This window comes from Primulina eburnea, chromosome 14, assembly GCF_022965805.1.
Source record: "Primulina eburnea isolate SZY01 chromosome 14, ASM2296580v1, whole genome shotgun sequence".
NCBI lineage: Eukaryota > Viridiplantae > Streptophyta > Magnoliopsida > Lamiales > Gesneriaceae > Primulina > Primulina eburnea.
Genome location: NC_133114.1, coordinates 21,637,051 through 21,661,681, shown reverse-complemented (window position 1 = coordinate 21,661,681; position 24,631 = coordinate 21,637,051). Strand labels below are relative to the sequence as shown.

At 36.9% G+C, this 24,631-nt stretch overlaps 1 protein-coding gene and 1 non-coding gene across 2 annotated transcripts; both read left to right on the top strand.

The window, feature by feature from the left end:
• The first annotated feature begins 10,884 nt into the window (after nucleotides 1-10,884).
• Nucleotides 10,885-13,052, top strand: LOC140812516 (exocyst complex component EXO70C1-like). The gene has a single exon (XM_073170801.1). It carries the CDS (start codon nucleotides 10,938-10,940, stop codon nucleotides 12,885-12,887), a length of 1,950 nt encoding a protein of 649 aa, XP_073026902.1. The 5' UTR covers nucleotides 10,885-10,937; the 3' UTR covers nucleotides 12,888-13,052.
• Nucleotides 13,053-24,291: 11,239 nt separating this feature from the next.
• On the top strand, nucleotides 24,292-24,397 carry LOC140813412 (small nucleolar RNA R71). Its single transcript, XR_012113946.1, has one exon. It is a non-coding gene; the product is annotated as a small nucleolar RNA R71 (small nucleolar RNA).
• The last annotated feature ends 234 nt before the right edge of the window (nucleotides 24,398-24,631 follow it).

Genomic DNA, 24,631 nt, shown 5'->3' with positions numbered 1-24,631 from the left:
TTTAAAATATACTATTTTTTTTCTATCCATCCATTCGGCCGAAATATACATAACATATATATAAATATATTTTTAAATATACTTTTGCACCATTTAAAACCAACCAACCAACTAACCTATTATTTGAAAATCCAAAATAACGCAGTGCGTGCAAAACGTAAATTCGCCAACCAAAACCTAAAACTAGCATTTTTCAAACTAAAGCATAAACTCTTAAATCACTCAAACCACTCAAAAGCATAACATCATAAAATTTTTAAAGTAATCTTAATGCGGAAAACTGGCAAAGGTCCTCGGGTTATGTGCATCATCAGTCTAGCTAGTTCAACCATCAAGTCCTCTATCATCAACTAGATCATGCTCATCTGCATCGATCTCATCTAGTGAGTCTATTGACTAATCAAACCTTAACTATGATAACAATTAATACATATATATTCACAAGAAACGTTGAAAGCTACTTTTAATAAAATAGCTTTTCATGAGCACAAATAACTTTAAATCATTTTCTCTTTCATCATACCCTTTTTCCGTTTATCATATACGCATACGTTTCCATTTTATTTAATTTAGATCATTAATTGTGACTTTCGTATCAGTTATAATTCGATGGATCCATCTACGTATAACCATGGTACTAGGCGGCGGGGACATCTGCGACACTCTCACTCATCAACTGAGACTTGGCCTTACGTATCATATCATCGTATTAGTCACAATCAAGTCACCTCCTTCAACCTTTCATTATTTTCATCACTTACAAAAATTCATGCATAATATATATATATGTGTAACCCCGTACATCAGTCGCCTATAAGCCATGCATAATTCTGTATTTAAAGTTTAAATTGACTCATCATTGCACAATTATTTTAAATGCATTTCTTTGAAGTTAATTATTTTATTAATTTCATTTCATTAGTTTGATTTTTATCACTTCAGTTATTTCAGTGAGGCCGGACTGAGTTGGAGCTTTGGATAAATTTAAATTCGTAATATTCCAGACTTTATTTTAGCTAGTCAAGTAAGTCATTTTAAGTTAACAGGAATTTTAAAGAATTATTTAAGTTACCTGAGGCGAAGTAGAAAATAAAGTCATTTTAAGTTACTAATTAAGAGGTTAATTCACTAAATTAATTAAAGGATTAGTGAGGATTTTAAGGGTTATAAATTTACTAGTTAGATAATAATTTCTCCTCCTTTTAATAGATGAATTTTTGGCCCCTTAGATGACTAAGCATTATCTTGCCAACTCAACACCTTTGACCTTTCTTTGTATTTAATTAGTAGAATAATCTCTTCATTCTTTTCAAGCACCATTTGATTAATGATCAATCTTATCCAAGCCTTGTTGGAAATGCAAGAATCGGCATGCACCTCTAATATTTCCCCCCATCAATATTTGATAGCAACAAGAATTCAAAATTCAAAAAGGGGGAGACTTGGTCTTGATTTTCCCTATATTTTTGCACCCTTCTCCTCACCCTCTTAACCACCATTCCCCCTCCCTTAGTCTCGAAATTCAGAGTGATTTTGGAGAGAAATTTCGTGGGTTTCATAGCTAGAAAGAGGAGAGAAAAATCGAGTACAAGGAATAACAAGAGAAGCGCTCCACCTCCTCCGTGCCGCGTCGTCGTCGTTTCGTTCATTTCCTTTCGAAACGAAACCAAGGCATGTCTAAATTTCTTTCAAACCTCAATCAAGTCATATTAGCAATTTTTTTTCAGTATATGATCATGTTTTATCATGCAAAAACCGAAATACATCAAAGCATTTTCAGAAAACAAAACATGCATATTTCGGTTCCCTTGTGCAGTTCACGTTTTTCCCTCGTTTTGTGGTTTCAGGTGGATGGTTCGACTCCAGGCTCCCAAGGCGACATCTAGACCCATACTAGGGTGTGTCAAGACCGTGATGGTCCATTCAAACAAGCCCCATGCATGATAGAAATCAGAATTGACAGCAGCCTTTCCCCTTGCATCTCATGTGTTCGAAAGTTTCAGATTATTTTGTCAAGGGATTGAATCTGATCTTGGCTACCCTAGGGCTCTTAGCCATGGTTAGATCACTCCCCTAGCATGTCTAAGACATGACTAAGTCGCCCTTTTGGTGGCTTGGTCCATGGCTCATCGGTTTTTAATCAAAACATCAAAACAGCCCCCTATAACCCTTCGGCCTCTTCCATTTCTCAGCATATGGTTTCGTTTCTTTTGTTGCTTGGTATGGATCTTGGTTGGCCTATGGCCCTTAGCCACGGTTCATATCACGCTCCTAGATGTCTAGATCGGGCCATGGTCAATCAAATGACCACTGGAACGACGCAAGACATCGATCAAGGCAAAACACTACACACGCATGCACGTTGGTTCTCGGTTGGAATTTCGGTTGAGTTTTGGTGTGACGCGGATTGTGGCTGGCCTAGGGCCCTTAGCCATGGTTCAAATCACTCCTTGGGATGTTGGTAAGAGTCTCTGGTCGGTGGTTCACGCCCCCAAAGGCTGGCAGACTCGAAAACGACACAAGAAGAACACATGTACAGCTGCTGTATTTTTACAGCAAGTTGCTGTGTCGGTTCGGAGGCTCGTTTGAGTTCTTGGTTGGCTTTTAGCCTATGGCCTTGGACTGGACAGTACCACATTGAGTTAGAAAGGTCATGTTTTTTACCGTTCGTGATTCGGATCATTTTTGAGGTCGTACGAGAATTTACGGTGCGATGTGCCAAATTGACTCTCGAAAGAGCGTTTCTTGTTTTGGCCTCCATTTCACCTAGATTTCGACCCTCATCATTTTAGGAGCATCATTTCATTATTTTCAGCATATTTTAATCATGACTATACGTCGGTTCAGTGTTGGTCCGGGTTGGTTCGGAGTCATGATTAAATACGAAGTCATTAGACGTCATAGTCGCATTTTTGAAATTAAAGCGCATAGTTGGCCAAGTTTAAGCTATTGCATATTTTTCATAGCACAGTTAGGTTGCAGCGAGCCTGGGGACGATCCAATCCAATCCAATTGGTAAAATATACAGGAATTTTCATTATGACAGTTAATTATTTTACGTGCATTAAATATAAAATGATTATTTTTTAGATTTATGCGATATGGCTTGTGGTTCATTCACTATGTGGGAGTATTATTTTATACGGTCGCCAGTGACCGCTCAGTTCAGTTTGGTACCACCCGGTCGCCAGTGACCGGCCAACTCAGTTCAGTTTCAGACTCCCCGGTAGCCAGTTACCGATCAGTTCAGCTTAGTGCAGTGGCCACAGGCGTAAAACATAATCTCAACAGAAAATTTTACAAGTTATTTCTGTACAGGCTCCAAGGAGCAAAAATTTTTAGTGTGATTATCAGTTCAGTTATGCACGTATTATAATTGCTCAGTACAGATTATTTTCAGCATGCCTCATGACATGATATTTTATCCCATGCATATTTTACTTCAGATTTTACTCGTTACCTGCGATATATGCATGCTGAGTCTTTAGGCTCACTAGACTTGATTGTTGTAGGTACTGATGAGGCTAGGGCCGAGGGCGGGGACTAGTGAGCCAGCTTGGGTCGGCAGTAGTGGCACCCGAGGACCTCAGTGCAGCAGTTGTTATTTTATTCCGCAAACATTTTATCAGTCGTTGGATATTTTTAAATTGTGATTTTTGGAAAACTTTATTTTCTTCCGCTGCTATATTTTGAACATTGAACTTGATTCATCAGTGATTTTATGAATGAGGCCATTTAAGTTATTTTAAAAAAGAAAATTTAATTTTTCGTAAATTTTCAAGCAAGAAGTATTCGGGCTTTTATATATATATATATATATATATATATATATATATATATATATATATATATATATATATATATATATATATATATATATATATATATATATATATAAAGTTTTGATATCCTGAACACCCACCGTGCACACCTTTGTGAGCACCGATGAGGTGTCACTCATCCATTGGATGCGTAATTTTTCTATATCTCATCACATCCAATGGGTGAGCGACACCTCATCGGTGCTCACATAGGTGTGCACGGTAGGTGTGCAGGATATCAAAACTGTATATATATATATATATATATATATATATATATATATATATATATATATATATATATCATTTTTCTTATAAACCAACCTTGCAACAAATCTTTTAGCATTATCATTTTCCATAATAAAATTCTGTAAACTTTAAAAATAAACATTTTAGCATTCATTACAGTATTCAGTGCACTGCCATGACTTCTAACATATTTCAGGTGTAAAATGATTGTTTTACCCCTTAAACCCTAACTTTCCCAATTTATTTTTAGACCTTAAAATGGTGACAAAAATCCATCCAAACTTAATATGACACCTTAAAATACACCCACAAATATTTTTTAGACGTAAACTTATGCTCCTCGACTAATTCCCAATTCGTTTTAAAACTTACCATATGTCCCGATTTTAACCCGAATCGACTCAAAATATAACCGAATTTTACCAAATTTGAAAAATAACTTATTAACATCTAACCATATCCTATGCAACCCAAATCAAGCCAATTAAAACCCTTGCAAAATCCTAGGATGATGCTGGAAATTTCTGCCCTAGTTTCGAAACCCTAGCTTTGAACAAACCCTCAATCCCTTCGACCCTAGCTCATGGCCGACTCAACCAAACCCTAGCTAAACATCCTAGGAAAATGACTGAACCCTAGAGACCCTGTTGGACCAAGCTTAATGAGCCTAGAACCCCCAACCCCCCAAACCCGATCCTACAAGCCTTGCGCGAGACCCCTAGCCGTTTCAACCCTAACACTTGCACCAGCCATCCCTTAGCCTATCTAGGACCTTAAATCAGCCCTCTTAGGACCCCTGGGCATGACCTTGCAGCATATAGCAGCCGTACCCATCTAGAAAACCTATGCCGAAAATCATAGCTTATTAAAACCCTAATTTTTGTTCATCCTTTTGCCCTTTCCTTTCCAGCCTTTAAACATGCATCTAAGGTCCCTAATCCCTCTAAAATTCATCCATTCTTATTGCTCAAGCATGGCATCCCATTTATGCAACATAAACATTGATTTAGAAACATAAAATCAAAGTTTGGACATGTACAAGCCACAAAAACGAAATAATAGAAAGTGTATCATATTTTCATACAATCATGTTAAATACACATGATATGGTATGAACGATGAGTGAAGGAAGATTAAGACGTGCTTTTGAGTATATCACGCATGAAAACAATTTGCGATACGAAGAATGTTGACGGAGAAGGACGGAACTTGCTGTGTTTCCTTTCAAAACCACGTGAAAACCTTGAAGTGGCGTGTGTGTTCGTGTATGGCTGCTGCCCTAAGAGTCCTAGTGCTCTAAGAGGTGGTGTGCATGAGTATGTGTTGTGTAGAGTAGGGTTTTGTGACTTGTTTGATATATAAATAATAAACATAAAAACTGTACATTAATTAAATGTTTTATAATTTAAATTTATAGTTTTTTTATTAAATGTTTAAATATTATATGTTTTATAATAAATCGTATAAAAAAAAAGTTTTTGTGTTATTATAAGTTTTTACTATTTTTACAGGTTTGATAAAACAAGAATAACATTGGTGTTGCAAATTGGATTAAAATGATTCTTGGACCTGTAGAAAATTGATGATAATATCTACAATACTGGTGACAAGCATGAGATAAAAATCGTCTCACAATTGGGATCAAATTAAACAACAAATAAAGTTATCAAATGAGTGACAGTTTTACCATGCTCTAGCATTTTGACCATATCTCTCAAATTACGTGGTCAAATGATAAAAAAATACCACAATTCAAACAACTCAGATATGTACATGTTTTGTTTTATGTGGAAAAGAAAATTCGGATGAGAAGATTTTCAAAAATGATGTGTATTAAAATATAATTTCTTGAATCACCAATGGAGACTTATGTGTAAAAAAAAATATTTTATTTGTGCTTGTCTCCCCAAATTTGGCTATAAATAGGGGGTGCATTGTAATGAATTGAGATATCCCTCATTCTATGAACAAAATTTTGAGTTCATAATATTTATCTCTTTATTTTTCCTTTATTTCTTCAATTAAATATAATTAGCATGTTAATTTCATATTCAAAGTTTCACACTTTGAATAATGAATAGCTAAATTCCCAAAGTTGAGATGAAAAGGTGAAACTCTTGGCATAATAATAAGGTTATTAAAAGGTAAGAATCTATGTATTGTATTAATTAATCATTATTTATTATTTATGTTATATTTATTTCTGTAAGTATTCTTATACTCTACTTATAAGTAGGAATTTTGATTTATTTTTGCTATATGTTACACTAAACTCTTGAAACCATTTAAATATTAGTTTGGTATTACCAACCATTTAAAGTGGATGTCTTTATTTATTATACATGAATATATCATAATATTAATTTCTTGGAACCATTTGAATGATAGTTTGGTATTACCAACCATTTAAAGTGGATCTCTTGATTTATTATATATGAATATATCATAATATTAATTTATTGGTACCATTTATATGTTAGTTTGGTTTTACCAATCATTTAAAGTGGGAACCTTGATTTAGTGTTTACAAATATATATAGCACAATAAATACTTGACAACATTTATAAGTTTTGGTATATATTATATACTTATAAGTATTAATATATAACATAATATAAATATGATTATTTAATATATTTGAACCATTTTATTAAGTGGATTTCAATAATATTCATTAATATTAACTTTATTAAAATACCAAGAGTAGATCTTTTAATCTCAACTACTTAAATTAAAATTTGAACAATTAAAAATTACCAATTAAAGATTCAAACAATTAAACAAAAAAAAAAAACAAAAACAAAAGACATTGTAGTGGGCTAGTAATTACCTTAGCTTCCCTGTGTATACGATATTCGGACTCACCGAATTATACTAATTGTGGACAACCTGCTCTTGGGAGTGCAACAATCAAAGTCGCAACAATAAAATATATGGTACAAGTTTAGGCCCAATAATCATAGTATAATAGGCTCATTAGGTACATTAGAATATAGGTAAAATATTTTGTTTAGAAAAGTGTTCCAAAATATTAGTCGAGTTCCCAAAAATCCTTATTTTCGTCAAAAATCGATTATCGATTTAAAATACAACTCGCCGCATAAAAACACCCCAAAAGTTGTCATTTTCAAAAATATCATTTAAAATATATCATATATTAAATAATTAAAAATAATCATTTAATAAATATATTTTCTCTTTTTTGGTCCCTGGTCTTCATTCCTCAATCGCGTCTCGAATAACCTTTAAAACATAATTTTATGCATTCTAATATAAAGCATTTTTTAAACATGTAAACATGTCTACCACATTTAATCAATGCAATTAAAACAATTTAATTAAGTATTTTCCATTTTCCTAAATTTGCATGCAGTTGGATTACGTTATTGCATTTTGGACCTTACATTTGCAATTCAAATTTATAGGCTTTTAAGTTTGCAAATAGGTCGTAGCTCCATCTTGTTTAGATCTTTTGATTCACGCGTAGCTACTGTCTTGACGTCCCATTATTTTGGCAGTTTTCCCATTACCTTAAAAATCACTTCTCAGTTGTTGTACACTTTTAGAAGTGCATTATAATCCTAATGACTCTTTCATCAAAAGCAGAAATGGATTCTCTAGGCTTCATCTTGATGTTGTCAAATTTATGTAAGGCCACGGAGAGCTTGTTTTCTTTTGTTTGCTCATTTCCTTCACAGAATTGAATCAGCTTCTCCCTAATTTTTTTGGCAGTTTTGTACATTTTGATCTTGCTGAATGTGTTTTTGTCAACGGTTTTATAAAGTATATCTTTTGCCACATTGCCATGATTCACCTTTTTTAATCCTCATTGGTCCATTCGCTCTTTGGTTTTTCAAGTATTTGAGGAGCACCTTCGGAGATGACTATAACTGTATTAGCTTTTAGTATCTTCATCGGTCCTTCTGTAATGACGAACCACATGTTATTGTCTTGATTAGTTAAGTGAGCCTGCATTCTTTTTTTCCAGTCATCAAAGTCTTCCGTAGAGAACATGAGAATTTTACTGAATGAAGTAATTGTAATCGGAAATGTTCAGAATCGAGAATAAACTACTGTGATACCACTTGTAGGATCGGTTAAGTATTTATAAGGAGGGGTTGAATAAATACTTAAAACACAATATGAAATTTATTTGATTAGTTTAGATGGGTTGACAACTAAACTGGCTATTCTCGAGTGTCTATATTAGTTTTATCATATATAAGTGCGGAAGGTAGCTAAATGGCATATTAGAAAAAATCACAAAATGAATGGGAAGGGGTAAGATGATAGATATGTTTTTAGATCTTCATAAAACTGAAACTCCTACGTCAGCCCTTCTTCCTTTAAGAAGGTTCACACTAGAGGACTTTGGATGATACAAGTAGTTTGCAAGATCCCGATTCAGTTTGATCTTAAACACTGTCAAATTGAAAATTCTAGTATCTCAAATTGATTAATAGACAATCTACAAAGTGCAATACATAAGTAATACAAAATGATACTAACTTAGCACGAAATGATCATTAAATGATTAGATAAAATTCTTCTAACGGTGTGCTTAACTGATTCAGTTTCGCTCAGGTATATCAAGGACCTTGAATACTTTATTTTATCAGGGAGTGATTAATTATTCCTGGAGTCAACTCATCCTCTATTTATACTCTCAAAAATAGATCCGTTCAATCAAAAGTGTATGTTGGCTGTTTAGCCTGTGCCAAAGTTTTTCTGAAAGTTCGTACATTATTACGGCTCATACACTGTTGTGATAAGTTTTTGAGACTGCTTGATGTGGACATCAGTTTAGATTTCTGTTGTAGACTGATTCTAATGTTTGGTAAATTGGAATCCTTTAAATTGATATCAGATTTGTTTAATTGTACCAACTTAATTAATTTTTCTTAAGTCAGTTTTCTCACACTATTATTTTGTTAACCACCAAAATGTACCAAATTTTTTATCCAACAAAATGGGTATTACGATTTTTGGTTTGAACCACTTATAGTAACAGAGTTGAAGGCGAGTTAAAATCTCAACTATTATCTGGAAAGCCTACCATTTATTACTTTTGCAGTTGTTTTTGTATTTTCTTTATTACTTTTTATAATGTTTGGTGAGTTGCCCGCTTAACCCGCATCATGAGGAGAGGTGAGGTGGGTTGAAATTTTTCCAACCCGATAGATTGAAGGGACAAGACGGGTCAACTCGTTTAGTAGAACTATTTATAATTTAAAAGTAGGATAATAGTCTAAATGTTCTCGCAAATTTGTTTATTTTATATTTTAATTCTATATATTTTAAAATTTGGTTTTTTGTCTAGTAAGTTGTGTTGAGTTTTGGGTTTTGGTCTTTTTTGATAAATTGTTAATTTGACATTATACATGTCAGCATTTTTCAATACGACATTATGACATTTCGATGTAATGTCAACACGATGACAAAAATGACCTAGTAAAAACATAACCGAACTTATATGAGCAAAACTCAAATTTGAAGACATACAGGCCCAAAACACAAAATCAAACTTACATGACTATTTAACTATTTTTCCTTTTAAACATGGAAGAGTCAAATTTTTAACTAAATCAAAGTTGGAATGATAAAAAAACATGGCAGGAATCTCGACCTTTGAAGAAAGTTTATGATATATTTTTTATGCTACTAAGAAAAATAACACCCATTAAAATACATCGAACGATTATCAGATACCAATTTCTTCAATAAAAAATTGAATCGAAACGTCTCGAAATAGGTTTATGTATCAAAGAAAAAGTGTAAGATAAATTCACCTAAATGCAAACCACTCAAATACTCAAGTCAATATAGGATTTGAGAGATATTAATAATATATTAGTGCACTGACGCACACAACTGATATACTAGTGCATCGATGCACGAGTTTTATGCTTATACAATATTTTTTATAATTCATTTGGTTTATATTTATAATTCATGGAGACTACGTACATTGCCATTTTAATATATAAATTAAAAAAATAAATAGAAAAAGAAGGAAAAAACCCAAGTAAGAATCAGACCCGCAACTTGATGCTTAGAGAATAAAGACTATCAACTGAGTTACAGTGACTTCTTTTAAAATTTTAGTACTTTATTAATATATGTAATTATTAAAACATACCAAGATAATATCTACAAAATATCACGATATAAGATTTAAATAAAGATATGGCCATATCGTCATCATTTTCCAGGAGTCATTTTAAATTTTTGAAAATGTGAAAACCATAAGAAAAAGATCATGGAATGCCACGAAGTGGTAAATTATTCAAAGGCATAAAGCCATCATTGAATCCAAACCGAAGCACGTCGTGGAGAGCACATACGAGGACGGATCTTAATATATAACAAACGAGATGGATTGAACCAAGAAAAGCCTAAAAAATAGGAGTCATTATATCAAAGGAGTGAGTCTCATGGATCCTAATCTGTGAGACAGGATCAACACTACCCATATTCACAATAAAAAGTAGTACTCTTAGCATAAAAAATAATACTTTTTCATGGATGACCCAAATAAGAATCCGTCTCACAAATACAACTCGTGAGACCGTCTCACACAAGTATTTGTCATATCAAAGATGTATTTGGTTCTTCTTTAATAAAATTAAAAAAAAAAAAATATTAGGGATGGTTTTAATGGACAAAAAATGAGAGGGAAAAAAGCTAAATAATAGACACGAAATGGGTTATTTCCCCTAACTAATCTGAGCAGACAAAGTCAACCCTCCCTTGTTAAATAACGAACTTTCTTTGAGCCTCTAATTCACAACTTTCCCCCTATCGTCGTGTTTTTAGTTTCCCTATATTTACAAATTTCAAGAATAATAATAATTCCATCTATAGCAATGGAAAAATTATCTCTTGGTGAATACAATAACTTCAGCAAAACTTGTCAAATTCCAACCACCCTGCGTTCCTCATCAGTAAACGATGCATCGTATCGAAAAATATACTCGAGGAAAAATAGTCTAGGAGAAGACGTTGAATCGTCTAGTCCGGATGATCTTTTTGGAGATATCGATAGATTCACAAACTTCCTTCTGGAAATTGATGACAAGTCATCAGGTCCTCCTGAAACTCCTGATTTCGTCGAGACTTTATTGAAGACGATCGAATCGAAAATAGAGGGTGATGATGCCAAAAGAAAAGTACTTGGAGAAGAGATGAGCGAGGACGAGATGTTTTTCATGGAAGCTGTGGCGCACATCTCCAAATTGACAAATGCTTTGAGCCATTTTCCTCCATATGCCACCTTGAACAGAACCAGCATGGTGTTACAACGTGCCATGACATTCTTGGAAGAGGAATTTCGGGCACTGTTGGAAGATTCCACAAATTGGTTGGATCAGAATCATAATATATACAAAGCCTTGTCGAATCAAGAAGAATATTCGGATCGCTGCGTGCTGCCTAGAGAACCTGATTCTGTCGAATCAGATGATTATCTGGCCTATTCACCGCAAGTCATGACGAAAATGAATAAAATTGCGACAACCATGGTTTCCTCTGGGTACGAAACCGAATGTTGCCAAGTTTATTCGATATGTCGAAGAAATGCGATCAGGCAGCAAATGGAAAGGCTTGAATTCGAAAAAATCAATATCAACGATGTGGTAAAAATGCCATGGGAATCGCTCGAGGGCGAGATTTCACGGTGGATCAGGGTCGTGAATTTTTATTCACGAGTCATTTTCCCCAGCGAGAAAAAGCTCGGTGAGTTGGTCTTTTCGGAACATCCGCAGTTCTGGCAAAGCCACTTTAGCAACCTCGCTCGCTCAGTGGTGATTCAGCTACTTGATTTTGCAGAGGCGGTGGCAATGGCCAAACGATCTGCGGAAAAGCTGTTCAAATTCCTTGACTTGTACGAGACGCTGAAGAATCTTATTCTATCTATGGACAGCGACTTATGCTCCACCGATTTGATGGTGGAGATTGCGTCGGGAGGCGATAGGGTCGGGGAGGCAGCTGCTAGCATATTCTGCGATCTTGAAAATTCGATCAAGAGCGATGCCGCGAGAACACCAGTCCCTGGTGGCGCCGTGCACCCACTAACGCGCTACGTGATGAACTATCTAAAGTACGCCGGTGAGTACAAAGACACACTGGAGAAAATCTTTCAAAAGCACAAGGGGAATGATATTTGTAGTACGGAAACGTCACAGAATGAAGCCTCGAGCACTAGTACTAGTGAGGCCGCAACGCCGTTTTGTATTCAGGTGGTGAGAGTGATGGAACTTTTGGATGAGAATTTAGAAGCCAAATCGAATCTTTACAGAGACCCTTCACTCCGATACATATTCTTGATGAATAACGGAAGATATATATTGCAAAAAGTAAAGAGTTGTGCCGAAATCCGCCAAGTTATGGGGGATACATGGTGCCGGAGAAGATCAACAGTGGTGAGGCAGTACCATAAAAATTATCAGAGAGAGACGTGGAGTAGAGTGCTGCAGTGTTTGAATCAAGAAGGACTGTCGCAAATGAATGGTGGGAAAGTAAACAAAGCTACGATGAAGGAGAGGATGAAGACATTTAGTACAATATTTGAAGAAATACACAGAACACAGAGCAGTTGGATGGTCAGTGATGAGCAGCTTCAATCGGAGCTTAGGGTGTCTATATCTGCGGTCATCATACCGGCTTACCGATCCTTCGTTGGCCGGTTCCGGCAATGTTTGGACAATGGAAAACAAGCTGATAAGTACATTAAGTACCAGCCTGAGGATATCGAAGCATTACTCGAAGATCTCTTCGAGGGTAATACTACTTCAATGTCGTCTAGGAGGAGACCCTAATATTCATGTTTAATTTTATTAAATGTCGATCCACACCTTTTACACTTTTTAGGAATACTGGAAAGCAACACCTGCACGTATTATATTGGATTTATCAAAATATCTCTAATTTTTCCAATATATTAATGTAAATGTGATATTAGTTTTGTCCCTTTACAATACTTTTAATTTGTTTTTAACCAAAGAACTTATAATTTTTTATATAGACTATGAGCCATAAACAATGTAAATATAAATATATATGTTTACTTGTAATTCAGTATAATGTCACCTACTTTTTCAAGTCTATTTATACAAAAATAAAAATAAAAACTCATTAAATAAAGATAAGTCACTTCATTATCGTAATGGGGGAATCTAACTTCGATTAGTACAAAATGCCGAAAGGGAGAATATTGCAAGGAACACAACTAAAGAAAACCTCCATTTCAACTAAGAAGTAATGCGATTGCGAAGTAAAATTTGATTTGCTGGTTAACAAAAGTAAATCCGATAAAAATATTTGTCCACAGTGAAACTTATGTTGGGATACCAGGCAGAAGTTTTAAATTTTTAATTTCGACGTTCAAAATTTTTTTTGGACGTCGTATGTTATTCAAGTGGCCGTGAGTTGTACTTGGAAGGGGAGGAAGAATTTTGGTGAACTTACTGTTCTTGTATTCTGTGCAAAAACTCTTTAATTTCATATGACCATCAATGAAATATTTAGAAAGATTGATTCCTAATCACATTAGAGTCCTTCTCCCATCATGATTCCTGATCCTATTATCACCAGGGACTCTTAATTTTCATTAAACAAAATTCACGTATTATTATTATATCGTGTATTTATCAATTTTTGATAATGCGTGATATATTAATATTATATGCACGTCTTTATATCTACATATAAAGTAGTATATATAAACATTAATATATTTACACATGCACGTTTAATACCTTGCATATATATTAGTTAAATTAAATAATCAATATTTAATTTATTAGTTAAATAATTCAAGTCCCTTTTAGAATATTTTATGAGAATTTGTACATATTAGTAATCACCACTACTAGTATTATTATTTAATCAGCAAATTCTAAATTTACTAAATAAATAATTTTGAACTCATTATAACTCTGATCGATGATCTGAGAGTGCCTATGTGTCAAATATACAAGTCTTGTTCATATAATAAAAGTTGAACATTTCGAAGTTCAAAATTTTCACTGTCCATATTTGGCAGCTGCTAGTTTTGTGAACTTCTTCACCAAAACAGACAGTTCAACTCTCCTTTCAATTATCAAATAACCTACTTCCTTTTCTTTTATCCTATGGAATCTACTTATAAACTCCTTTACAAGCATTCTGTTTGATCTTCGTCAAACTACAGTCGTCAAATTCAATTAATTGAACTTTGATTTTCTCAACAGAAACACAGAATATGATATGTGTGTGACCCTCACTGGTTCGTGGATATATCTAGATGTGGGTTCACATCTCCTTGTTATTCATAATAGCTTATATTCTTATTTTAGCTCACCCTAATAAGCCTCATTCTTTTCATCAACTCTTTGACTAAGAATGTCAGAACTCATTTCTGATTACACCCATCAGATCATAGTAAGAGCGTCTAGGTAGCTACACCTCATGATCTCCTAGGTATCACTGATAGTGGCTGCAAGAACCTTAAGTTATGGTTATCATATAGTACGGTCCATTCAACTCATATATCTCGATCGTATCTGCAACTATTGGTATATCGAGAGTTGCATATGAATTCGATAACGATGTGATGCATATTTGAGTACTAGTAGTGACATGATATGTGCAACTAGAAAAACATTTTTCCTTAAATTACATTTCTTGATCTGGCCAGAAAATCCTTGCACTACTAACTCATCAGATCACATATGATATCTTCACTAGTATCTCCGACTGCAATGTATTTGCTTATATATATTTCGAAACTGCACCCAACCTCGCCACCTGATTACCCTCAATAGAGTCGGTAAACAAATCAAAGTGCATGCTAGTACTTAGAGCTTCTCGTTTATCCCAAGTCAAAAGACTAATGGTATACAACCATAACTGAAAACCATTCAACTCAATTAAGGAGAACCACTTATAGTTCGAAGGAGGGTTGCTCAGTGAATCATCAAATTATCACTCATCTGTATGAATGAACATCTTCATGCCCTTACCAATTAAACATGGCGTTTACATCGCAGATGTTAATCTCGAGCTCAAGCATCTTTATCCTTATTTTAGGTGGCTGATTCGACTAGGAACATGTTAGAATATACGGTACACTTTCTAATGAGTTCATGGTCTTACGTTGTGATCGAGCAAAACTTGCACTGTGAAATCCTTAATAAAAATATGGTTTATATGCTCAAAAATTAATCGCAAGTGCATGATGTCAAGTAATAGTATAATGTACGTGAGTACGAGTATCGTTCCACTGAAGACTGTGTTTGACAGTTATTATTTTCAGTTATTAAATCTTTAGCAACGAAAATTGGTTGATTGATTATTACTACTCTGATAAAATAAACATGCAAATAAAATTATTCAAGAATTGATTAATGAAATCTAATATCTAAAATGATTGATTAAAAATTCAATAAGAAATGAATTTGTTGGGAATATCGGTTCATCCTACCCCTCGTTAGTTAATTAATTCTTTCGATAATGATTATATGCTTCCGACGGGATTTCCTATTCAATTGAACACATTCTCTCGAGCTATGCCAAACTAATTCTACTCAATGAAGTAATTAAATGTCTTTAATTATTTATCAAGAGTGAATTGCATGTCGATCTATGAAATCCTCTAGTTTTCGCCTTACCGAACTATGACTATCGGCTCGTATCCAATTTCATATATCTATGTAAATTGTAGATCTACGGATTATATTACTCGTTCCTATCACAAGTTATTCTCTCGAACTCACTCGCAATATAAAAGCTTTGTTAAAGTTAGATACGTTTTAACAACACGATAAAACAATAGTGTAATCAAGAACAAATCAGAAATCGATATGTAAATTAATTATATCAAAGTTTGGGGTAGGATCCTCTTAAATCCCAGCAAATAATAAAAGTTTAGCTACTCAAATTAATATTTGAAATTAAAAAAAAACAAAGTTTAAAGGATGAAAACTACATAAGAAATACTAGAATTGACGAAAAACGCAAGGAACGATGTCCGGAAATCTTCGAATCTTCAATCCAAGCGCAAAAACCCTCTTCAAGCTTGTGACGGCTGCTCCAATGAAGTCTGAATGCCTCAAAAAACGTCCCAATATCCTTCCCATATCATCCACATCCCAAGATTAAGGTAAGGAATCGGCAAAGATATTTTTCCGAAAATAGGTAGAAAATTACCGCTCAAGCGCCACATCTTCTGTAATATTAATTGAGGAATGCGGCATTTGCACTCGGGCGGTAGAACATCACCGCTCGAGCGCCGAGTCTTCTGTAAGTTGGCTCTTTGGAAGATAAATCTCGCGCCCGGGCGGTAGAAAATTACCGCCCGAGCGCCATACTTTCTGGACATCATCTTAGCTATTCACCTCTCGCGCCCGGGCAGTAATTTTCTACTGCTCGGGCGCCAGCCTTTCTGCCATTTTCTTCTTGGCTTGCGCACTTTGCTCCATATTCGGTTTTCCGGTCATTTTTCCTGCAAATTTGTCACACAAGTGAGACATGATCAAATGCTAATGTTTACTCTAAAATGAACAAAATGTAAATGAAATGTACACATGCATAATGCAAACACACACAAACTAATGCAATAAAACATGTAAAAATCACGTCTATCAACCAACTAATACTTACCTTTTGCTTGCCCTCAAGCAAAATATGTTACAGACTACAACTAAAACATGAAACTAACACAAAGTGAGCGTATTAAAATAACTAGATTGATGGCGAAGTAGCAAACTGACATCTCCTGCCTCAGCGGGTTTGTGAACCACATCCAATTGGTCAAAGCACACATCCATTAATACCTGTTTCAAAACATTTGTATTTTTCCACAAAGTATGGTCGTGTGTGCTGTAGATTTTTCTAGCTTATGTTTCAGACAATATTATTCGCAAATCATGTGGGTCGCCGAATCGACAAGTCAACGCAAATTTCTCTTTCCTGAGTTCTGTTTCTATTTGGGACCAACCAGTAAACACATAAAGCGGTAGAGTTTCATAGTTGAACAACAAAATTTAAGGAGTCAATAGCCATAAGTGCTCAAGTGGTTTAGAAAGATTGGGAGTACGTAGATCATTTTCACTATGCACTTGTCAGAAATTTTCTCTGACATTCGTCAACGCCTTACATCTCTATCTTTTTAGCTTTGGGATAGGATTTCATCCCTTTTTAGTCTCCCCCACACCTTACATTCCCCTATTTCTTTATTTTTATTTTTTTGGTGCATAGTTTTCTCATGCGTACTCCCTAGGCTTGGGATATAGGGAATGTTCATTTATCTGACCTAGAGATGAATTTTTAGGTCCTATGCACGATTTGATGAAGGGATTTGAGGTGTACTTTTGATTTTCTACTCGAGTTCATGATACTGGTCAGTCACTTATTTCCACATAAATTCATTCAAGTTCTACTCGTATCTTATGTTTCTCCAGTTCTCCTCACAGATTATTTTGAACTTAACTGTCATCGACACCACTATTAAAATCCACTATGTGTGCATAAAAAAATTTCAATTCACTAGGGATTCCTAATGAGTGATAAGACTAAGCAACATGTAGTTCATTTAACCCACAATCATCATTGGCTACCAATTTACTAGTTTCACCATCATCTGACACTCATGCAAGACAAATACGAAAAATGACCCCCTAATACTAAAGGTGTGCAATGTCCCCATTGCACAAAAACAACAAAGCACAGAAGTGCACACACGAATGCAAACACAGAATAAAATTTCAAACTACATGCTAGAGTGAAATAATGGTATGAAATTAAAAAATAAAGCAGTAAAAGAAACTCAAATAAAAACATGAAGAAAGGGGAAACAATGAACTCCCCTGATCAAGGCTCCTCCTCATCGTGCTCCGGTGGTGGCATTCCGGCGGCATCCCCTTGCGGAAGATAGTCATACTGAAACTGGTAGGGGGAATGAAAAGCGGACGTGGTGGTATGGTCCTTGGATATACACCCCCGTGGATGAGCATAGTGCACATCATGGAGTCGAGATGGGCAAGATGTGCCTTGACGTTGGTGTTGACCTGCTCCTGGTGAGCCATGAAGGCAAGACTCTCGTCCATTTTGTCGTTCTGAGTGCGCCTGCGGGGTTGTGGGCGATGAGGGATGTCGGTGCTTGATCCACCTGACGTGCCTCCTCATCCTGAGTGGGGAAGTCTACGTGTCGTTTTGCCCTCTTCCGCTGTAAGTCATCGACACAAATAGCCTTCATCGACTACAACCACTCCTCATCATCACGGAATACAACTCCCGTCCTCGCACACAATTCAAAGATGATGGTGGGGAATAAGAGACCGACATGACTATTGTGAGCACTCAACATGATCTGAGAATGTAAAAATTTGCCCACATTTATGTTGTAACCAGCAGTCAAAGCATACAGAAGCACTGCACCTCGCTCTTATGCGAGACCGGCATCATCCTTCGGGCCACAAATAGATACCAAAGGGCAATCCCCGCTTTCAAATACTTCTCGTCAAAGCAGCTTGGCGGTCCGCCCAATAGTTTCCACATCGTGCCCGGATGACACAGTCCTGCGAGGATCATATCATAATCAGGGTCGGCGCCCAATGCCTCGAATTGAGAGTGATCCACTTCCCGTCATTTCTAATAGTGTGTTGATCGTAACAGAGTCACACGGGACCAGTCGACCCCTAACAAGACCCTACCATCTTTCCCTTCCGCCGCATTCGCATAGAATTCTCTAACAACTGAAACTACCGCCGCCTTGGGTTGAGTCCCAAATTGTTCCCATCCACACTGTTCCAAATCCACAAGAGGCCCTAAGTGTCTGTCGTCAAATTGTCTACGGAATCCCTTCTCGGCTATAGGGTTTATGTGATTCTTAGCATGATCGTATCTGGCCCTAGCCGCCTCACTCACAAACCGATGTATATCAAAGGACGAAGATGAAGAGGAGGAACCGGGATTACCTCGTTGTTTATTGGGAGCCATGGGGGTGTTGATGGAGATGGTGTCTTGAATGGAGAAGATGATCGGAAAGAGGTGTTCTTGCTTCCTAATGAAGATTGTGCCTCGTTGCCGGAGAATTGAGTGGAGATTGAAGTGCCTGCACAATAAAATCGAAAAGGGGGGGGGGGGGGCGAGAGGGTTGTGAGGGATTTGAGAAATTTCAGAGTGAGAAAGGGGAAAGGGGATTTTACGTTTTTATTTGCATGCGCGCTCGAGCGGTAAAAAATTACCGCTCGAGCACCAGGTTCTCTGGAATTTTGTTTTGCGAAATGAGTGCTCACGCTCGAGCAGTAAAATATTACCGTCCGAGTGCCGAGCTCTCTGGAAATTTTCGAAATAAGTGGTCGCGCTCGAGAGGTAGAAAATTACCGCTCTAGCGCCTAGCTCTCTGGAAAATTGTCCCCTCCCTTTTTTTAAAAAAATGAAGACAAAAACATAACAATAAAATAAATAAAATATAACTAACATAAACAAAACATCGAATTTAAATGCAAGATAAGGGGGAGAGAGGTAGTTCTCAATTTATAGTCGAGAGCTTGACTGTCGGTTAGTCTTAGTTCGGATTGTCTTGGAATCGGGTGATTCTAAGTTGTGGCTCAATTATGCCACTCATGTAGTGCTTTAGCCGCTGTGCATTGACCGTAAATGTCCCATCCTTGCCGTCTTGCAATTCTACAGCCCCCGATGGGTAAAATTTGGAAATCACGAATGGACCAGACCATCGCGACTTCATCTTTCTGGGAAATAGTCGCAACCGGGAGTTGTAGAGCAGGACGTTTTCACCTTCCTTGAATTCCTTCTCGACGATCTGCTTGTCATGAGCCTTCTTTGTTTTCTCCTTGTATGACAGTGCAAGATCATAAGCCAGGTTCCGGAATTCCTCCAACTAATCCAGTTGCAGCGGACATCGTTCACCTGCATCAGTAAAATTAAAGTTCAATGCCTTTGTGGCCCATCATGTTCGATGCTCTAACTCTACAGGTAAATGACATGCTTTATCAAACAACTACCTATATGTTGTAGTGCCTATAGGTGTTTTAACAGCAGTCCTATATGCCCAAAGAGCATCATCTAACCTCATAGACCAGTCCTTCCGACTCACACCTACCACTTTCTCTAAAATCTGTTTGATCTCTCGGTTAGACACTTCCACTGGACCACTCGTCTGGGGGTGATAGGGGGTAGAGATCTTATGTGTGACACCATATTTGCTCAAAAATTTTTCAAAGAGTTTGTTGCAAAAATGAGTGCTACCATCACTAATGATTGTTCGTGGTGTCCAATACCTGTTAAAAATATTTTTCTTTAAAAATTTCTTGACCACTTGAGCATTAGTGGCATATGCTTCTGCCTCTACCCACTTAGATACATAGTCGACCGTCACCAAAATATATTTTTTTGTGAATGAGCTGGGAAACGGTCCCCATGAAGTCTATCCCCACACATCAAAAACCTCACACTCAATGATATTATTCAAAGGCATTTCATGACGGTTGGAGATGTTACATGTCCGTTGGCATTTATCACAGGATATCACATAAGAACGAGCATCTTTAAAGAGGGTTGCCAATAAAAGCCACATTCAAGTACCTTTGATGTTGTCCTTGTTGGTCCAAAATGACCACCTACCTCACGGTCATGGCAGTGGTTGAGAATTTGATCAAACTCTTCCTCCGCCACACACCTTCTGATCATAGAATCTGCACATATTTTGAACAAGAAGGGTTCCTCCCAAAATTAATATTTCACGTCCGAAAATAATTTTTTTCTCTGGTGAAATGTTAAATTGGGGGGGAGGGTGAGCCTGTAAAAAGAAAGTTAGCAAAATTTGCATACTAAGGACAATGTCTCACCTCAAACAGTTGCTCATCAGGAAACCAATCATTGATATCATGATCTACACAGTCCTACTAATAAGTTCCAGTCTAGACAAGTGATCTGCTACGACATTCTCAACACCCTTCTTTTCTTTTATTTTTATGTCAAATTCTTGCCACAAAAAAATCCACCGAAGTAAGCGTGGCTTTGCATCTTTTTTAGCAAGTAAATATTTCAATGCCGGGTGATCTATGTAAACAATTACTTTGGACAAAACAAGGTACGAATGAAATTTACCAAGCGCAAATACTACTGCAAGTAATTCTTTTCAGTTGTTGCATAATCAATTGAGCCTCGTGAAAGGTCTTACTTGCGTAGTAAATGGTATGAAATATCTTGTTTTGACGCTGGCCAAGCACAGCCCCTACCGCAGTATCACTGGCATCGCACATGATGTCGAAGGGCAGATCTCAATCTGGTGCCACCAAGACAGGAGCCGTCACCAAGCGCTCCTTCAAATCCTCGTACGCCTGTAAACAATCAGCATTGAAATCAAAAGGCACATCTTTCATAAGTAAGGAAGATAGAGGTTTGGCAATTTTTGAAAATCTTTGATAAACCGCCTATAAAAACCGGCGTGGCCTAGAAAACTTCTAACTCCCTTGACTGAGGCTGGTGGTGGTAAGTTCTTTATGACTTCTATTTTAGCTTTGTCCACCTCAATCCCTTGTTCCAAAACCTTGTGCCCTAAAACAATTCCCTCTTGTACCATGAAATGGCACTTTTCCCAATTCAGCACCAAATTCGTCTCCTCACAACTCCTCAACTCAGTTCTCAAATTCTGCAAACACTCATCAAACGTTGCACCAAAGATATAAAAGTCATCCATAAATATTTCAAGAAATGTTTCAATCATATCATGGAATATAGCAGTCATGCAACATTGAAACGTAGCAGGGGCATTACAAAGGCCAAAATGCATACAACGGAAAGCAAAAGTTCCATAAGGACAAGTGAAAGTGGTTTTCTCTTGGTCCTCAGGTGCAATAGTGATTTGATTATACCTCGAATACCCATCTAGAAAACAGTAAAACTCATGCCTCGCTCTCCAACATTTGATCAATAAAGGGAAAGGGAAAGTGGTCCTTACGGGTGGCATCATTCAACTTCCTATAGTCAATACACACTCTCCATCCCATAACTGTCCTAGTGGGTATTAATTCATTTTTTTCATTTGTAATCACAGTAATCCCACCTTTTTTCGGCACACACTGAACATGACTTATCCATGCACTATTAGATATAGGATAGATAATACCTGCATCAAGGAGTTTGATAGTCTCTGCTTTTACTACATCTTGCATCTTTGGATTTAATCTTCTTTGAGGTTGCACAAGAGATGAGTACTCATCTTCCATCAAGATCTTGTGCATGCAGACTGATGGGTTGATCCCTTTTATGTCCACCACCTTCCACGCAAAAGCACTCTTGTGCGCTTTCAAAACTTCCAACAGTTTGTCCTCCATCACATCTATCAAAGCAGCAGAAATAATGACAGGTAAAGTGTTATTCTCACCTAAGTATACGTACTTAGGTGTGGAGGCAATGGTTTGAGCTCAAGCGTCGGTGGTTCCTCCAGGCTTGACTTCTGAGGTATCAAATCTCTTCGATATCCTAAGTCTTCTAATCTCGTCTTTATTGGCCTCTTCCATGGCTGGTTGGCATTGAGGTATACAACTATTCGGCTTTCTCTTAGTCCAATTCATCTTTTCTAAGTTCAGTAGTGAGAGTGGCTTCCAAAGGATCTCCAATAGCACCCTGCACATAGTTGGACACAAGAGCATCAAAAGCATCAATTTTATAACAACTATCAGAGTGCAGTGTGTGCTTGAGTGCATTAAAAACATTGAAAGTGATCTCCTCTTCTCCCAATCTCAATCTCAGCTTCCCTTCTTGCACATCAATTAGGGCCTTGCCAGTTGCAAGGAATGGTGTCCCCAAAATCAAGGGCATCTCCACATCCTCCTCCATGTCAAGTACCACAAAATCTGCAGGAAATATGAATTTTTCCACCTTTACCAAGACGTCCTCTATGACCTCTAGCAGGTATTTGACAGATCTGTCTGCTAGTTGCAAGGACATCCTTGTTGGCTTAGGTTCTCCTAATCCGAGCTTCCTAAATACAGATAAGGGCATAAGATTAATACTTGCACCAAGATCACACAAAGCCTTGTGAAAAACAACATCACCAATCATGCAAGGAATAGAAAAACTCCCTGGGTCTTTCAGTTTCGGTGGGATTTTGTTTTGCACCAAAGTAGAGCAATTTTCCGTTAATTTCACCGTCATGTGATCCTCCAACTTCCTCTTATTAGCTAATATGTCTATAAAAAATTTAGCATAACTAGGCATATGCATCAAAGCATCAGCAAAAGGAATATTGATATGCACTTTTTTAAATACCTCAAGAAACTTACCGAATTGTGCATCTAGTTTTGCTTTTTTCAGTGCTGCAGGAAAAGGGGGTATAACAATTTTAGATTGTGCAGTGGGTGCTGTGTAGAGTTAGAAGACTTATCTTTAGATGTCTCAGTCAGTTCATCATTTGCTTGAGTTTTTTCTGTTCCTCTGGCCTCTAAGATCTTTCAACTCTTCAACTCGATGGCCTTCACTTGCTCTTTAGGATTGGTCTCAGTGTTACTTGGCAAGGTGCCCGACTCTCTATTTGCTATCATCTTTGCCAACTGTCCAATCTGATTCTCTAGCCCTTTTATTGACGCATCTTGATTTTGGAGTCTAGTTTCAGTGGACGAGATAAACTTAGACATCATCTGCTCTAAGTTGGACTTTTCTTCTCTAAAAGGGTCAGATCTGTACATCGGTTGTTTCCCGTATTTTTTTCCTCCTTGCGGTCGATTCTAACTGTTTTGACCACCCCATGAGAAGTTGGGATGTTGCCTCCATCTAGGATTGTATGTGCTTGAGTACGGGTCATTCCTTGGACGGTTTTGGACTCCCACTTGATTCACAGGTGCCCCTTCTGGCACAGAAAAAGGACCACTGTCTTGACAGTCCTTAACATAGTGTTCTCCTTCGCATTTTTCACAAAATATCTCTTGCAGACGCATAGCCATACCACCCATATTCAAACCATCCAGTTTCCTGTTCAAGACATCAAGTTGTGCAGTAATAGCGGAAATGTCAGTTACCTGGTGAACTCCTGCACTCCTTCGCTGGTTGTTCCTTTCAGATTGAGGATGATAGCTGCTAGCAGCCATCTCCTCCAATAACTCGTATCCTTCCTCAGCAGTTTTTCTCAAGAGGTTTCCATACGCAACAGCATCTATCATAGTACGATTAGGAATAAGCAAGCTATAGTAAAAGGTTTGAACAACTAACCCAAGTGGCAGTTCGTGATGAGGGCATCTTCGTAATAGATCCTTGAATCGCTCCCATGCCTCATATAAAGATTTCTGCTCGAACTGAGCAAAAGTGGTGATGTCTGCCCGTAGCTTCATGGTCTTAGATGGAGGAAAGTATTTAATGAGAAACGCTTTCGCCATGTCCTCCCATGTGGTGATCGAACCTACAGGCCAACAATTCAACCATGCTTTAGCTTTATCACGCAAGGAGAAAGAAAATAAACGCAATCTAACAACATCATCGGAAACTCCGTTAAATTTAAAAGTATCGCAAATTCCGAGAAAATCTGCGATGTGCGTGTTTGGGTCATCTAATGCAGATCCTC

Excerpts from the sequence above, each read along its gene's own strand:
- LOC140812516 (XM_073170801.1), top strand. The coding sequence starts at position 10,938 with ATGGAAAAATTATCTCTTGGTGAATACAATAACTTCAGCAAAACTTGT.